At 48.6% G+C, this 18,769-nt stretch overlaps 1 protein-coding gene across 1 annotated transcript in view; it reads left to right on the top strand.

The window, feature by feature from the left end:
• VWCE (von Willebrand factor C and EGF domains) overlaps positions 1–18,769 on the top strand; it is a 103,219-nt gene that overhangs the window by 24,815 nt on the left and 59,635 nt on the right. Inside the window, exon 6 of the mRNA XM_075326437.1 lies at positions 5,848–6,003. Coding sequence (XP_075182552.1) covers positions 5,848–6,003 — 156 coding nt within the window. The remainder of the gene's footprint in view (positions 1–5,847; positions 6,004–18,769) is intronic.

Raw genomic sequence — 18,769 nt, 5'->3', positions numbered from 1 at the left:
GAGAACTGTGTCGTGTTTACTGGCTGAGTGAGTACCTCCCTGCCGTGCGGCACAGCGCTGCCCCTGCGCCCCTGCATCCCCACAGGCCCCATACCCGCCTGTCCACCATACCAACCCCATCACTGGGCCCCGGGAGCACCAAGACCCCTACCCACGGAGGAGCAAATCAACAACTGGCTGCTCCGTACCATCACTCCCGGGCTCCCCAAACAGAGCAGCGGTGGTGTCCACTCAATCACCACAGCCGTGGGTGGCGTCACGGACAATAAACTATCCCAAAACCCAATCCCCTTTCACTCACGGGCGAGGAGCGCCGCTCAAGTACCCGGGATCCGGCCCATCGCTCGAGCCACCGAGCAGCAGCAGGCCGCAGCAGCCGCGGCGGCCGGGCCCGAGCGGAGGGAGGGCGCGGCATCCCCTCCTCCGCCCGCGACACACACATAGCGCACATGCATGTATACACTGAACACAGACACACACACTGCTGTATACTCACCTGTCCGGGGCTGCTGCCGCCGTTTCTGCTGTCAGTGCTTTACTGCAGTTGAATGCTGTGGCGCCGTAAAGCATTCAACTGCAGTAAAGAGATGACAACATCCTGCAGCAGCCGCTCCATAAACCAGACGCTATCACGGAGGGGTCTGTGTGCTGCAGCTGGAGGCCCACGGGCACGGAGGACAGGTAAGACATGGCATAATAGGGGACAGAAGGCAACCAGCAGGTGCACATTACTAAACAATGGGCTCATTACTGCAGGGGACATCAGCCCCCCCCACCAGATCTGTATGCCCCCAGCCCCCCCACCAGATCTCTATGCCCCCAGCCCCCCCCACCAGATCTGTATGCCCCCAGCCTCCCCCCCACTAGATCTGTAAGCCCCAAGCCCACCTCACCAGAACTGTATGCCTCCAGCCCCCCCAGAACTGTATACCCCAAGCCCCCCCACCAGATCTGTATGACCCTAGCCCCCCCACCAGATCTGTATGACCCTAGCCCCCCCACCAGATCTGTATGCCCCCAGCCCCCCACCAGATCTGTATGCCCCCAGCCCCCCCCACCAGATCTGTATGCCCACAGCCCCCCCACCAGATCTGTATGCCCCTAGCACCCCCACCCCACCAGATCTGTATGTCCCCAGCCCACCCCACAAGATCTGTATGCCCCCAGCCCCGCAACCAGATCTGTATGCCCCCAGCCCCGCAACCAGATCTGTATGCCCCCAGCCTCTCCCCCACTAGATCTGTATGCCCCAAGCCCACCTCACCAGAACTGTATGCCTCCAGCTCCCCCAGAACTGTATACCCCAAGCCCCCTCACCAGATTTGTATGCCCCCAGTCCCCCCACCAGATCTGTATGACCCTAGCCCCCCCACCAGATCTGTATGCCCCAGGCCCAGTCATCAAAGCTGTATGCCTCCAGCCCCCCCTCACCAGATCTTTATGCCCCCAGGTCCCCTCACCAGATCTGTATGCCCCCTGCCCCCCCGACCAGATCTGTATGCTCCCAGCCCCCCCCCACCAGATCTGTATGCCCCCAGCCCCCCTCACCAGAACTGTATGCTTCAGCCCCATCATCAGAACTGTATGCTCCGGCCCCCTCACCAGAACTGTATGCCCCCAGCCCCCCTCACCCGAACTGTATGCCTCCAGCCCCCCTCACCAGAATTGTATGCCCCCAGCCCCACTCACCACTGATCCTATCAGCACCACTAAGCATAGACAGCTGTTCTTTTCACTGCACTCCCGATGCGATAACATCGGGCCTATTTCTAGTATATATATATATATATCCAGAGGTGTATCTAGGCTTTCTGTTACCCGGGGCAAGACTTCAGTTTGGTGCCCCACCTCCATATGACCAATTATTCATATGTGATTGGCACACTCACAGTCACATGATGACGAGCTGCTCTTAATAATTTAATTCTCCCAATGTTCAAAGAGAAACAAAGGAAGAAAAGCCATTTGTCACATGCAAGTATGAACATCACATATGAGTGGAGTGGCTATATGATGACCACTGGAACCAGAAGCAGAGCTGAATCCTGACAGAGAGTATACTACATGCTGTTATGATTGGGCTACAGTGCTTAATTTTATAAGTAAAGGGGTTGTCCAGGTTTGAGATGAAAATCTGCAGTCACTATATGACTGCGGACTTCTGAATTCTCACACTGCACACACTGCACACTATCAGGATTCTCTGATGCCGGCGGTGAGAGTGGGAGGTCACGAAACTGCAAGTATGTGATTTACATATATGTGGTCACGTGCCGACTAGACATGTGTGGCATCTCTCAAAATGAATTGAGTGAGGCTGGATGCGTCCAATCAGAATGTGGCCAGAAATATAAAAATCTCATACTTGCGGTCACATGACCGTTCACTATTCCCACTGGCACCGGAGAATCCCAAAAGTGTGCAGAGCATGTGTTGTGAGAATTCAGAAGCCTGCAGTCACCTAGAGTCACTGCAGAATTTAATATCAAACTTGGACCTTTACTTATACAATTAAGCACTGTATCCCAATTCTAACAATTATGAATTGTTACTTGTGTACAGGATCAGAACTAATAACAGCACCAGAACCAGTAGAGGTATAGAAATACATAATTAAAACACCGAACAGTACAGAAACACAGCATCACAACCACCAGCAGTACAGAAATTAATCATCACAACCACCAGCAGCACAGAAATACATCCATATTACCCTAATAGTTCAGAAACACAGCATCAAAACCATCATCGGTAAAGAAATACATAATCAGTACCACAAGCAGTACATGGTACATCAATTGCAATGTCAGGTCAGACCCATACACATTTGTATTGGATGAACCTACAACTTCCAGTACATCCAGGGCTGGCTCAAGGTTTTTGTGGGCCCCCGGCGAAAGAGTCTCAGTGGGTGCCATACCCACATAGAAATGCACATATACATATTTAAAGACAAATTTATAAGAATACATCTAAATAGACAAATCTATCCACAGTCATACACACTAACATACATACTGTAGATACACATCATACATGCACACACAGACACATTAGATGTATTAATTAAGGATGATCGAATACCTCAAATATTCGGCTTCACGAATATTTTTCTAATAGGACGCCGCTATTCAACGCGCAATGTAAGTCTACGAGAAACACGAATAACAACTATTCGGGCTTCCCATAGACATACATTGTGCATCAAATATTCGCATATCGGCGACCTATTCGGCAAAGCCGAATATTTGAGGTATTCGATCATCCCTAGTATTAATATTGGGAAGCTGGCAACAGCCTCACTCACCTCCACTGCTTGTCTCCCATCCATCGCCTCCTGGGCATATGGCTGTGCCGCGCTTATTGGTAACCATGGCTAACAGACATGGCCGCACACAGTGCAAACTGACACTGCTATATTGCTATATACATCACAGGAGAGTCTGGAGACATACAGCAATGGGGGAACATACAGCTCCAGAGGGGGGCATACAGCTCTGAAGTGGTATACAGCATCTGGGTGGGGGACATACAGCTCTTGGGGTATACTGCACTGGGGTGGGTGGACATACAGCTCTGGGGGGTATAGAGCACTGGAATCGGGAGACAGACAGTTCTGGGGGTATACAGCACTGGGGTCAGGGGTCAGACAGTTCTGGGGGTGTACAGCACTGGGGCCAGGGGAAAGACAGTTCTGGGAGTATACAGCACTGGGGTGGGGGACAGACAGTTCTGGGGGTATACAGCACTGGGCTGGGGGGGACAGACAGTTCTGGGGGTATACAGCACTGGGGTGGAGACAGACAGTTCTGGGGATATACAGCGCTTGGGTGGAGACACACTGGGGTATAGAGCACTGGGGTGGAGGGGGACAGACAGTTCTGGGGGTATACAGCACTGGGGTGGTTGGGACAAATAGTTCAGGGGGTATAGAGCACAGGGGTGGGGGGGACAGACAGTTCTGGGGGTATACAGCACTGGGGTGGAGACAGACAGTTCTGGGGGTATACAGCGCTAGGGTGGAGACACACTGGGGGTATAGAGCACTGGGGTGGAGGGGGACAGACAGTTCTGGGGGTATACTGCACTGGGGTGGTTGGGACAAATAGTCCAGGGGGTATAGAGCACAGGGGTGGGGGGACAAGCAGTTCTGGGGGTATAGAGCACTAGGGTGGTGGGGACAAACAGTTCTGGGGGTATGCAGCACTGGGGTGGGGGGGACAAACAGTTCTGGGGGTATACAGCACTGGGGTGGTGGGGACAAACAGTTCTGGGGGTATACGACACTGGGGTGGTGGGGACATACAGTTCTAGGGGTATACAGCACTGGGGTGCTGTGGACAAACAGTTCTGGGGGTATACAGTACTGGGGTTGGGGGGACATACAGTTCTGGGGGTATACAGCACTGGGGTGGTGGGGACAAACAGTTCTGGGGGTATACGACACTGGGGTGGTGGGGACATACAGTTCTAGGGGTATACAGCACTCGGGTGCTCTGGACAAACAGGTCTGGGGTTATACAGCACTGGGGTGGAAGGGACAAACAGTACTGGAGGTATACAGCATTAAGGTGGGGGGGACAGACAGTACTGGGGTTTACAGCACTGGGGTGGGGACAGGACATACAGCTTCGCGGGATGTTGATGCTTCGGCTCCTCTCTTCATCTGTGGGTTCAGCCTTGAATGTATGGGCTCCTTCCAGGTTAGTGGGCGTGACCAGCTTCATGACAAATTAAGTCATACCTGGAATGTGCCCGTACATTCTAGCATCTACTTTCATCTGTGGGATGGGAGCGCAGTGCACAGTGAGTGCTAGCTCCGTACACAGACAAACTTAAGCCTTGCATGCAAAAGTGAAAGCTGTGTGCAGGTGCGGATTTAAGAGCCAGCAAATCAGGGAAGTGCGGCTGCTGGCATGAGCACTGCGGTCTCCGGAACTCGAAACGCCGGCCCTGGCCGCCGGGGAGACTCTGAGTGCTGCATCAGTCGGCCCGACAGCGCCCCCCTGACACTGCGCCTGGGGCAGATGCCCCGCCAGTCCCCCCCCTAGATATGCCTTTGGATATACAGTATCTGTCTAATATATTGTTGCACGTCATCTCTTAAAATGCCCTAAAAAATAGTTGCATAAAAAAAAAGGCACTGCTGGAGGTTCAAATTCAGGATCTCCTGTTTACTAGACAGACTTTAACCAACTAAGCCACAGCACCACTTTTGAGGTTTTTTTGTTGAAGAATTTCCACACTTTAGCTTACTTGCATTTTTGAGTGCGTTTTTGACACTACATTTTTAAAGCCACGTCTATTGTTTCTGTTTGTTGGGTGCTTTAAATAAAGCAGCTTTGATTTTGAAATTTCCTGCTATTGACGTTCTTATGTGCGGATTACGTGCGTTTCTGTTGTGTTTCCGCCATCGAAAACTCAACGTACCCGCAAGAGAAATTGACATGCTGCGGATTGGAAAACGCACCGCAGGTTAGTTCATGCAGCGTAAAAAAGAAGCTCGGTGGGCAGGAAATTTCCACTAATCCCATACACTTTGCTTGTACTGTAAAACATTGTGCTTTTGACTCAGCGAAAATACGCGGCGTAAAAGGCACATACCTTTATACATTATCTTGTTGATGTTGCCATTGTCAGACTGTGTAGGGAAACACTCTATGGACAAAGTGAATGATAGTATTCAGTTGTCAATTTATTCATACTTTCATTTCCAGGAGGAATAACAGAGGAAAAATACAACATAGAATTAATATTTCAAAGGCAATACACGTCTTTGACATGTTTATCCTTGGAGATTGTTGCGTTCTCTTGATTATATTAATATACTGTGTGTTGCTTTGTCAGATGTTGATGAATGTTCCCGACCTCAAGTATCAAATCTTTGCCAACAACAATGTAAGAACAATATTGGAAGCTACAGATGTCTGTGCTATTATGGATATCAAATTTCTCCCAATGGCCGCTCATGTGTACCTGTAAAGCACCCCAACACAATTGCTGGTAAGATGTATGACTACTTCTAATATTAGGTTTAGCAATGTTGTGGCTGCATCACGTTAACAGTTCCTACATCGTCTCATTGTCAATATTATTGACTGCTCTGTTACAACACATTATTGAATCTCTATCTGCAGGTTTTTGTTATGTAATCTGAGAGCAGCATAATGTAGGGGCTGAGACACTGATTCCAGAGATGTGTCACTTATTGGGCTACATGCTGTGAGTTTGATACAATTACAGTTTTCTCTGCTGCAGATCAATCAGTGCTGTGAATGCTGAGCTCTGTATAAACCCGCCCACACCCCTGTTTGGCAGCTTTCTGTGTTCACTGTACATTGACAGAAAGCTGCTGTGGTGCTGGTGGGGGTGGCGTTACACAAAAGATTTTCTTGAATAGTCTAAAGGCCCCTTTACACACTGCAACATCGCTAACGACATCGCTGTAGCGTCACTGGTTTTGTGACGTAATAGCGCCTCCCCAGCGACATTGCAGTGTGTGAAATGCATCAGCGACCTGGCCCCCGCTGTGAGGTTGCTGGTTGCTACAAATCTTTCAGGACCATTTTTTGGTCCTTTGTTTCCCGCTGAGCAGCATGCATCGGTGTGTTTGACACCGTTACAATGACTTCGTTAGCGACTTCCCTTTCAAATAGCTGCTTTAACACGTCCCCAATAACCAGCTAGGTCGTTCTGCAGGTCCGTATCGCTGCTGCGTCGTTGGCCAGGTTTGCCTGTTTGACAGCTCACCAGCGACTCAACAGAGACTTTGTAGCGATCCCGGCCAGGTTGGCATCGCTGGTGGGATCGCTAGAAAGTCTCAGTGTGTAAAGGGGCCTTAACAGAATCAGGCTCTTAGCCCGTATATTATCCTGCTCTCAGATTACATAGCAAAAACTTGCTGACAGATTTTTTTTTTTAATAGGGTTAGGTGGGATTTAATGAGGAATCCTTGACCACTTGGAGGGGTTGGGACCACTCATGTCCTGATGTTCCGTATTAGGTGTGCTAGATGGATTAGCAAGCATAATCGGCCAGACTTCCGATAATGTTCTCTCTCAGCCTGCAGGAACTGGAGCATGTGTTTTTACAAGTGACTGCTTAGACCAGAAGAAAAAATGTTCACTGACCACCATGCCTGGCCTACATCCCAGATCAGCATGTCACAGCTTAACTCTTCATATAGGGCATAGCAACTTTTCCAATGCTTTACGTATATTGTACTATATTGTAAATAAATGCAAATAATTTACATTTCCACTTTGTCAGGGAAACATCCCTCTGGCGCCCCCTTATTGTCAGGGCAATTACGGAATTGGCAGTCAATAAGTAAATGAGGCCGTGGCTGTTCTGCTTTAACGGTTAGAGAGGTACTCACATTGAGGGTAATGTGTGTATATATATATATATATATATATATATATATATCACTGATTCCAGCTCATAGAACATATATATCTCGGTACAGTCCCTGGCTGGCAGCCCCACAATAATCCCAAGCAAAATACTCGCTGCCACCACCAATCGTTTATAGTTAGACTGGACACCTGTTACAGACAGCATAAGGCGAATTTGGGTTCTTGGTTTATATAGGGCAAGAGGAACAAAACTATTACATTTTATATATTTAATCCAAAAGAATAGGCAGATATTTTAAACAATGTTCTACATTTCCATTAAAACTAATTTCTATTGCTTCAACTGAATCAACTGGGCAAATAGACTTGATCACATTTCATTTATTGTTTAGAATTGTCAGCTCCTCTGCTGACATCTGTGTCTCCATGGTTACAGATTACAAAATAATTCATGTATTCAGTGTAATCATGTATTCAGTGTGATCATCCTTCTATTTTTTGAGAACTTTCTACATGTATAATACAAAGATATAGTAGATAAATGAGAGATCAGACTACACTGAGATAATTTGTTGTCTGTTACCATGGAGATACATGAGCCTGCATAAGACCTGTAAACACAGAAAGATAGGATATTTTTAAAAGTCTTGTCTGGTCATAGGAAATTGATGACTTAATACAAAGACAGGCTATCGATATCGGAACAGTTGGTTCTGATATTTTTGATTAAGGCTTGTTCTGTATTACCTGGCAGCATCAGCTAAATATTGAATAGAATTCCACAGTGCAGCTCTGATCCATGATAGATTCCAACAATAGAGATAGGGCAGCACTCACCAGCGTCCGGTAAAAAAGACTTTATTTATTCATGGTGCAGGTAAAAAAGCAGGAGCAGAGTTCACAGCAGGGCTCCCTCATGGACGATAGCCGTTTTGCGTGTACTCATAAAAAATACTTTATTTATTCATGGTGCAGGTAAAAAAGCAGGAGCAGAGTTGACAGCAGGGCCCCCTCATGGACGATAGCCGTTTCGCGTGTACTCACGCTTCCTCGGACCCGAGGGAGACCCAGACAATGGGTGTTTAGCTTCTGCCTCCGGAGGACATACAAAGTACTACACTTAAAAGTGTAGCTCCTCCCTCTGAGCTTATACACCCCCTGGAGAACCAGATCTAGCCAGTTTATCGCTTTGTGTTCAGGAGGCATACATCCACACATGCATTCTCATCTGATTTTTGATTTTTGGAAAGAGTTTGAAGAAAAGCGGGTCAAAGTGGACCCCCGGCATGTCCCTTCTCACCCCACTGTGTCGGCGGTGTTGTTAAGGTTGATTCCAAGGCTGGAGCCTTACATGCCGCGCTCCTTCACCATCCCTCCTGGGCTCTGGCTTGAAGTGGAAGCCAGCACGGTTCTCCATGCTTGGCAGGAGACCGGTCTCCATCCGCAGCCCTTCAGGATCCTGCTGGACCGGAGCACTCATCCTCAGGGACTTGGAACCCTGCGTCTCAGCAAGCTAAGTACCTGAGGCGTTTATATATTGGGGGTCCCTGTACTTTATTGTTGTGGGAGAGTGTGCTGATTGTGTTTTATGACATTTCCGGCGGGTTCTCTGGCTGTCGCCTGAGAACCGCGCCGACGGTGCCTGCGCGCCGGCCGCACCGCTCAAATTTAGGCCCCGGCTTTGCCGGAGGCCTAGTTTCGGTTTCTCTGCCCTCGCATGTCACTCATGCAGAGGGACAGGCTCGGCTCCGCCCGGTGGCCGTTCTGCACAGGGGAGGGACACTCCTCACTGCAGTGTATGTCCCCTCCCCTGTAGGTCTCTATGGCCCTCCAGATCCTGCTCCCAAGCAAGTCCCGCCCCCTCTCTTCGCTCCGGCGGCCATTTTCTCAGCGTTCCCCCTGCGATCAGTCATTGCAGCGCTGGTCTGCAGCATCCCTGCTGAGGTGCTGTGCTTGGGGGTCCGGGCTTCGGGATCTGGAGGGCACACAACACCGCTCCAGCGGTCTGGTAAGCCACAACCTCTGGTTGTGGACCTCTGTATATACTCTCTGGGGGTCATTCTCTGGCAGAGCCCCCACTCCAGCAGCATGTCTCACACGAGGAGCAAGGCTCCAAAGCTGTATTCGGTATGCACTGCATGTAAGCTCCTACTGCCTGAATCGAGCACCTATCCACATTGTGATTCCTGCTCTAACCTGACGGTGCCTCAGCCTGGAGTCTCACTCCCAGTGGTCTCTCAGGCTGCTCCTGCTCCTGTGGCTGAACCCCCGGCTTGGGTAGAATCCTTTTCTAGGTCTATCTCCCAGTCTTTTGCCGACTCCATGGGACTTCTGTCCAGGAATTTGCTGAATATGCATCAGCCCCCTTCACAGGGTGCCTCTGCTGCTAGGGGTCTCTCAGGACTGGAGCTCACAGAGGATTCATCATATGGTCCCAGACCCCGTCCTTCTAAGAAGAGACACAGGGTTCCCTCTCCTTCCTCGTCCCGCGGCTCTGATTCAGGAGCTGACTCGCAGGACGAGGAGGATGCCTTTACGGGGGGCTCGGAGGCTAACTCCATGTACCCCATTGATTTGTCCGAAACTGACTGAGATGTTAGTGATTTGATTGCGTCCATTAATTCTGTACTGGATCTCAATCCGCCAGTATCAGAGGAACAACCCTCTCTGGCAGAAAATCACCAGTTTACCTCGCCTAAAAGGGCAAAGAGTGTGTTCTTTAACCACTACAGTTTTCAGGCCGCTGTGACCAAGCCCAGGGCCTGTCCTGACAAATGCTTCCCAAAGCGTGGTTCTGATGACCGTTTTCCCTTTCCACCTGAGGTGGTCAAGGAGTGGGCTCATTCCCCAAAGTTAGACCCCCCCGGTGTCTAGACTCTCAGCCCGGACCGTTGTATCGGTGGCTGATGGCACCTCTCTTAAGGATTCCACTGACCGCCAGATTGACCTTCTGGCCAAATCTGTATATGAAGCGACAGGGGCCTCGTTCTCCCTGACTTTTGCAGCAGTGTGGGCTCTTAAAGCCATCTCTGCTTCTCTAGAGGGGATGCATTCCCTCGCCAGGGAATCTATGCCCGAAATGGTTACCTTAACTTCCCAAGCTTCAGCTTTTTCATCCTATGCCATGTCTGCCATGCTGCAGGCTTCTCACTGCACTGCGGTGGCTTCGGCTAATTCCCTCGCTATCCGCAGGATCTTGTGGCTTCGAGAGTGGAAGGCAGATGCTTCTTCAAAGAAGTACCTTGCTGGACTCCCTTTTGCTGGGTCCCGGCTGTTCGGTGAACAGCTGGATGAAATTATTAAGGAAGCTACTGGCGGGAAGAGTACTTCCATGCCACAAACCAAAACCAGGAAACCTGTCCAGGGCAGGAATCAGTCGAGGTTTCGTTCCTTTCGTTCCTCCAACTGGTCATCCTCTAAGCCCTCGGCCTCGTCCACTAACTCAGCCAAGGACCAGAAATCCAACTGGCGCCCAAAAGCGCGTCCACAAAAGACCGCAGGAGCTGCTGCCACTAAGGCAGCCTCCTCGTGACTCTCTGCCCGCTCCAGCAACATCCTTAGTCGGTGGCAGGCTCTCCCACTTTGGCGACGTGTGGTTTCAACACGTCTCCGATCAGTGGGTGCGGGATATCATCTTCCACGGCTACAGGATAGAATTCTCTTCCAGCCTGCCAAACAGATTTTTTCTGTCAACTCCCCCCTGCTCCAAGGCCGCCGCCTTCTCTCAGGCCGAGGCATCCTTGCAGGCCAACGGAGTAATTGTACCGGTTCCCGCCCGGGAACGGTTCAGAGGTTTCTACTCAAATCTCTTCCTAGTCCCCAAAAAGGACGGTTCCTTCCGGCCCATCCTGGATCTCAAGCTGCTCAACAAGCATGTTCAGGTGCGGCATTTTCGCATGGAGTCTCTGCGATCAGTCATTGCCTCAATGACCCAAGGGGATTTCCTGGCATCCATCGACATCAGAGATGCCTATCTGCATGTGCCAATTGCAGTTTCACACCAGCGTTGGTTACGTTTTGCAATCGGAGAGGAACATTTCCAATTCGTGGCTCTCCCCTTTGGGTTAGCACGGCCCCTCGGGTATTCACCAAGGTCATGGCAGCAGTGATTGCGGTTCTGCACCTCCAGGAGTTGGCAGTGATTCCTTACCTGGACGACCTTCTAGTCAAGGCTTCATCCAGCGCAGACTGTCAGCGGAGTGTCTCGCTTACTCTCGCCACTCTAGCCCAATTCGGGTGGCTTGTCAATCTTCCCAAATCCACTCTGACTCCGACCCAGAGTCTCACGTACCTAGGGATGCAGTTCGAGACTCTGCCGGCACTTGTGAAGTTGCCCTTAGTCAAACAGCAGTCCCTTCAACTGGCGGTGCGCTCTCTGCTGAGGCCCCGCCGTTATTCCCTCAGGCGCCTGATGCAGGTGCTGGGTCAGATGGTGGCGTCCATGGAGGCTGTTCCCTTTGCCCAGTTCCATCTGCGTCCCCTGCAGCTGGACATTCTCCGCTGTTGGGACAAGCGGCCTTCCTCCTTGCACAGGTTAGTGGCTCTGTCGCCACAGACCAGGAGCTCTCTTCAGTGGTGGCTTCGACCCCTCTCTCTGTCTCAGGGGCGCTCCTTTCTGGCCCCGTCCTGGGTGATCCTCACCATGGATGGCAGTCTATCCGGCTGGGGAGCGGTATGTCTCCACCACCGAGCGCAGGGCACTTGGACTCCGTCCGAGTCAGCCCTTTCGATCAATGTGCTGGAAACCAGAGCCGTGCTTCTGGCTCTCCTAGCTTTTCACCACCTGTTGGCGGGCAAGCACATCCGAGTCCAGTCAGACAACGCGACAGCAGTTGCCTACATCAATCACCAAGGCGGGACTCGCAGCCGCCTGGCAATGTTGGAGATACAACGCATCCTTCAATGGGCGGAGGACTCCAAGTCCACCATATACGCAGTCCACATTCCAGGCGTGGAAAACTGGGAGGCAGATTATCTCAGCCATCAAACCGTGGACAGTGGCGAGTGGTCCCTGCACCTGGCAGTTTTTCAGTCAATCTGCCGCAAATGGGGCACTCCGGACGTGGACCTAATGGCATCCCGTCACAACAACAAAGTTCCCATTTACGTGGCTCGCTCCCACGATCCTCAGGCATTCGCCGCGGACGCTCTGGTTCAAGACTGGTCCCAGTTTCGTCTGTCCTACGTGTTTCCCCCTCTAGCTCTCTTGCCCAGAGTCCTGCGCAAGATCAGAATGGAGGGCCGTCGAGTCATCCTCATTGCTCCGGACTGGCCCAGGCGAGCTTGGTACCCAGACCTGCTCCATCTGTCCGTAGAGGTGCCGTGGCATCTTCCGGACCGTCCAGACCTTCTCTCACAAGGTCCGTTTTTCCGCCAGAATTCTGCGGCTCTCAGATTGACGGCGTGGCTCTTGAGTCCTGGATCTTGACGGCTTCTGGTATCCCTCCTGAAGTCATCTCCACTATGACTCGGGCCCGTAAGTCTTCCTCCGCCAAGATCTATCACAGGACTTGGAAAATTTTCCTGTCCTGGTGTCGCTCTTCCGGCCATCCTCCTTGGCCTTTTTCCTTGCCGACCCTTCTGTCCTTTCTACAGTCCGGTCTGCAGCTGGGACTGTCCCTCAACTCTCTCAAGGGACAAGTCTCGGCTCTGTCAGTGCTGTTCCAGCGGCGTATCGCCCGGCTGGCTCAGGTTCGCACCTTCATGCAGGGCGCGTCTCACATCATTCCACCTTACCGGCGGCCCTTGGATCCCTGGGACCTCAATTTGGTTCTCACGGTTTTGCAGAAACCCCCCTTTGAGCCTCTTAGGGAGGTTTCTTTCTTTCGTCTTTCACAGAAAGTGGTCTTTCTAGTGGCCATAACTTCCCTCAGGAGAGTCTCCGATTTGGCTGCGCTCTCTTCGGAGTCACCTTTTTTGGTTTTTCATCAAGATAAGGTGGTTCTCCGTCCGACTCCGGACTTTCTTCCTAAGGTGGTCTCCCCTTTCCACCTTAACCAGGACATTACCCTACCTTCCTTTTGTCCGGCTCCTGTTCATCGCTTTGAAAAAGCGTTGCATACTCTGGATCTGGTGCGTGCTCTCCGGATCTATGTGTCTCGCACCGCTGCGCTTAGGCGGTGCACCTCTCTTTTTGTGCTAACCACAGGTCGGCGCAAGGGCCTTTCTGCTTCTAAGCCGACCTTAGCCCGTTGGATTAGGTCGACCATTTCGGATGCCTATCAGTGTTTTCAGGTGCCTCCCCCGCCGGGGATCAAGGAACACTCAACCAGAGCTGTCGGTGCCTCTTGGGCTTTCAGGCACCAGGCTACGGCTCAACAAGTCTGTCAGGCTGCCACTTGGACTAGCCTGCATACCTTTTCAAAGCACTACCAAGTGCATGCTCATGCTTCGGCAGATGCGAGCTTGGGCAGACACATCCTTCAGGTGGCTGTCGCCCACTTGTGAAGTTAGGCTTCGCCTACTTCTTAGTTTTTCTGTTTATTCCCACCCATGGACTGCTTTGAGACGTCCCATTGTCTGGGTCTCCCATAGGAACGATAAAAAAAAAGAGAATTTTGTTTACTTACCGTAAATTCTTTTTCTTATAGTTCCGCATTGGGAGACCCAGCTCCCTCCCTGTTGCCTGTTGGCAATTTCTTGTTCCGCGTGTTATCACCGGCTGTTGTCGTGGACAGAGTCTCCGGTTGTTCCGGTTCTTGCTCTGTTTTACTTGTGGGTGGCTATTCTCCTTCAGCTTTTGCACTAAACTGGCTAGATCTGGTTCTCCAGGGGGTGTATAAGCTCAGAGGGAGGAGCTACACTTTTAAGTGTAGTACTTTGTGTGTCCTCCGGAGGCAGAAGCTAAACACCCATTGTCTGGGTCTCCCAATACGGAACTATAAGAAAAAGAATTTACGGTAAGTAAACAAAATTCTCTTTTTTTACCGGACGCTGGTGAGTGCTGCCCTATCTCTATTGTTGGACTCTATCCAGGAACTATTATGCTTGGGGGATAAGCACCACCTGCCCAGTGTATGTGGAGGATTACCGTCTGCTGTCTACATAAGCAATACGACTGATGCCGAGGGGTGGGTAGCTGTAGCAATTTCTGTTGATTGATCTGCAGCTCTGATCCATGTTTGTCCATCCAAGGGTGATTCATGCTGATTTGGGCAGCATGAATCTCCTGACAGGCTCACTTTAACTAAAACTATTTTCAAAGTTGTTCTTATCTACCTTGTTTCCCTGAAAATTAGACCTATACCAAAACTAAGTCCTAGTAGAATTTTCGGGACTTTTTTATGGTTAAAAAAAAGCCCTACTCCAATAATAAGTCCTACTTGCGGTACCATAAGGAAGTGTCCAAGCAGCTAAAAAAGTTAAAGAATACAGCAGGACTCTTCATCAAAAAAAGCAGACATTTCCAAAATAAAGCAGATAGCCCCAAAAGAAAGCAGTTAAAAACAAGTAAAGTTAGAAAGTGCCAATGACGCATGGGCTCTTACAGAGAGATCTACGTCGCTGTTAGATCCGTCTTCATTCCAGATGCGTTGCACTGAAGCGCTCCCAAACAGATCAGGTACCAGTATCACTCTGCACTTGTGATACTGCTTCCAGTCACCAGGGGGAGCCAACCGCTGTAGAACGCAGGGGGACCTGACAGTGATGCAGATTTGTATGTGAGAGCCCATTCACTTGCCACCTCTAATTGTTTCTAGTCTGGTAAGTGTGATTCTTTTAGGGGGTGTATGCTTTCTTTTGGGGGTAAACTTAGCAGTACATAAAGAATAATACATTTCAGCAGGTAACTTAAACCTTTGTAAATATGGTATGTACCCACCACTATAGGACTGGCTCTGCACCATGAAAATAGCCGATCAGATAAGAAGATGTACATCTGAACCAGTAATAATATTAACACAAAATGTTGATTTTCCAGAATGTGATGACAGGATTATATTTGAATGAATGTTGTTTTTGTCTTCAAGAATAAATGTGGATTGTTGATCATGGGGAAAACATCCCATGAAATGAAGCCCTAGAGTATTTTTAGGAGCAAAAAATAATATAAGATCGTGTCTTCTTTTTGGGGAAACACAGTATTTACGATGCTGTGGGTCAATAACTATATGGTATTAATGGTGGCCTTTAATGTCACACGTGCACTGTATGTCACTTAGTGTGCTGCCTTTTGTTGGGGAAGATGTTGTGTGTCCTGAGATACTTGCGTGTCCTCTAGAGCAGTATATAAATACATGTCCTCACATCAGAGCAGAGGAGGACAGCAGGCCTCTGTACACATCTGTATCCTTGAGTGCTTGTTCCCTGGTGTTCAGCAGATGTGCATGGTAACTATAGACCATTTCTCCGGAGTGCACAGCCCGCCTCGTAATGTCAGGCATTAAAGACCAGACTCCGTATAATTCTCTTCAGCTTTGGTAGATAACGTTGCAGGAAGTTGAAGCCATACATGTGTCCAGCATCAGTCTGTTATTACAGTCGCTGTCATACAGAGGAAGCCATAAAAAGGAACATAATGTTTTGTCATTATCTCTCAGCAAGACACATGTTTTATCACCGAGACTGTCAGTCATATATTTTACACTTCTCTCTCTTTGTGTAACAGACTTACAGGGCAGCACTGACGACGGCGGAGGCACTGGTCACGTCACTCCCGGGCACTTGACGCCCCACTTGTCACTCAGTTGGAGGGGCAGCTTGCTTCTTTTCTTCTGGGCAGTGTCTGACACCATTAATAGTCAAATAATAAAGATCCTGCTGGCTGACCAATTGCTGGACACATTTGGTGGCCAATAGTGGCACCTACAACTTTCATCAAACCCCAGTGTTTTACTTGTCCCTTGCCAGTTATTATACTATATACAGTTTTCCTGCTCTTATATTGGATTGATCCTTCTGATCTGACTTTGTTCCTTTCTTGCTCTACTGTTTTAACCCTTGGATGACCTTCTTCGTTTGCCTTCTGGATGGTCTATGGCTTTGTTTGATTAATGCCCCTGCCTGACCCTCTCGACTTGAACCCAACTATCCCCTGGGAACTCTTTTGGAATCCATTTTTTTTCAATGACCCTGCCTCTCTGGATATGATCTAGTTTACAGACACCTCTTCATTCAACTCTCTTTGTTTATTCTGTGGACGTAATCAATAGTATTCACAGTGAGGGTCTCATCCCTGTAAAAGGGTGAAAACCAGGGTCCCCTTGCGACCTTCTGAGTGGAGCGGCTGGCACCAAGTTTCTGTGTAGTAGCCTTTTTAAGTTGACAGACTCATACATTTGCGTAGCTAGAGTTCAAAGGGCTGCGATGCAAGATTTGGACCTGCCTCCCTACCCCCTGCATGTTGGTCAGCCCTTTTAGTGTTCTAAATCCTATAAGGTCAAATGAGATGCCCACCCTCCCGCATTATGTAGTTATGTCCCTCATCCTGTACTAATGTCCCCCACCTTGTGCTCATTCCAGGAATATGTGCTCCCCATCCTGGGCCCCTTTCTGGTAAATATGTTGCCCATCATGTGTCCCTTCCTGGTATATATGTCCCCCATTCTAGGCCCCTTTGTGGTATATATGTTCCCCATCTTGGGCCCTTTCCTGGTATATCTGTTCCACATCCTGGGCCCCTTTCTAATAAATATGCCCCCTATCCTGGGCCCCTTTCTTGTATATACATTTCCTCCATACGTAACAATGGACATTATGGCCAAACAGTTAATTCAATTTTAGTTTCATCAGACCACTGGAGATGTCTGCAAAAATTAAGGTCTTTGTTCCTGTATGCTTTTGCAAACATTAATCTGGCTTTTTTATATTTCTTTTGGAGTAATGGCTTCTTCCTGGCAGAGTGGCCTTTCAGCCCACGTTGCTACAATACTCGTTTCACTGTGGATAATGACAAAAGCTTACCAGCTTCCGCCAGCAACTTCACAAGGTGTTTTCTTTTGTTCTTGGGTTGATATGCACATGTCTGACCAAAGCACGTTTAGCTCTAGTACACAGAACCCGTCTCCATCCTGAGTGGTATGATGGCTGGATATTCCAATCTTGTTTATACTTGCGTATAATTGTTTGTACAGAAGAACGAGGCACCTACAAGTATCTGGATATTGCACCGAATGAGGAACCAGACTTGTGTAAGTCCACAATTCTCTTCTTGAGATCTTGGCTGATTTCTTTTGACTTTCCCATGATGTTACACAAACCAAACAGCAGTGTGTTTCAGGTGTGCATTAAAATACATCCACAGGTGTGTCTCTAATTAACTCACCAATAAACCAATCAGAAGCTTTTAAAGACATAACATCATCATATGGGCTGTCCCATATTGTTGAAAGTGTATGTAAACTTATGATTTTGCAGAAAGTAATACAAATGTCTCAAAACATTCTCTCTCTCTCTCTCTCTCATTATTCTGCCATTTGGCAAATATAAATAATTTTGGTTCCTAATTGACCTAAAACGGGAATGGTTTATTCGTTTATTCTGATGTTATGTCAGAAAGTGAGAAAAACATGAAAATGTGTCTTTTTAGACAGTGGATGTAAACTTGTGGCTTCAACTATTTTTATATATATATATATATATATATATATATATATATATATATATATATATACTGTATATATATATATATATATATATATATGTATGTATATCACACAATCAGGTGGAACACTTCAGCTCGACTTGGGGCATGACACTCGTAGTGTGGACAAGAAAAATTCAGTAGATCCAAAGAATCACAGAACAGAGGAAATCCATGAAGAATTTAAGTTTTATTGCGAAAATCCCAAAAATCTATGAACGTAATAGAAGATGATTGTAGAATCCAGCTCACCATTAATATTGATCCACTTCTGCTCAGAACTTGGGCATCAGCTTTAGTTCGACAATGAAAGTTAGAAGAAGTTGGCTTGACGAACAGATTCTTCTTTATATAAATACTAGCTGTACTAGCCGGCTTCGCCCGGGTTAATAACTGCTGTTAACAAAATAGAATGTATTAACAAAAATGTATTCTGCACACAAAAACCACAAAACAAATAGATAGAAATGTAATTATTAAAAGGCAAAAGCTAAGCTAATAGAAGCATTTCACAACATATATTTCAACACCACAGATATTCCACACAGATTTAACTAAATTGGCCAAGTAATGTGCTCTGTCTGTCTCTTTCCCCATCTGTCTCTTTCCAGGTCTGTCTCTTTCCAGGTCTGTCTCTGTCTGTCTCTTTCACCGTTTGTCTCTGTCTGTCTCTGTCCCTGTCTGTCTCTATCTCTTTCCCTGTCTGTCTCTCTCTATCCGTCTCCCCACTGACATCTTATTACCTCACATATAAGCTTCTTATACTATGAATGTCTTTTGTTCCTATAGCAACCAATCACAGCTCCTACTAATAACCTGTAGTTCCAGG

Source organism: Anomaloglossus baeobatrachus, chromosome 10 (assembly GCF_048569485.1).
Source record: "Anomaloglossus baeobatrachus isolate aAnoBae1 chromosome 10, aAnoBae1.hap1, whole genome shotgun sequence".
In the NCBI taxonomy this organism is placed as follows: domain Eukaryota; kingdom Metazoa; phylum Chordata; class Amphibia; order Anura; family Aromobatidae; genus Anomaloglossus; species Anomaloglossus baeobatrachus.
Note: the sequence above shows the minus strand (reverse complement) of the source record. Positions and strands in the feature narration are given on the sequence as shown.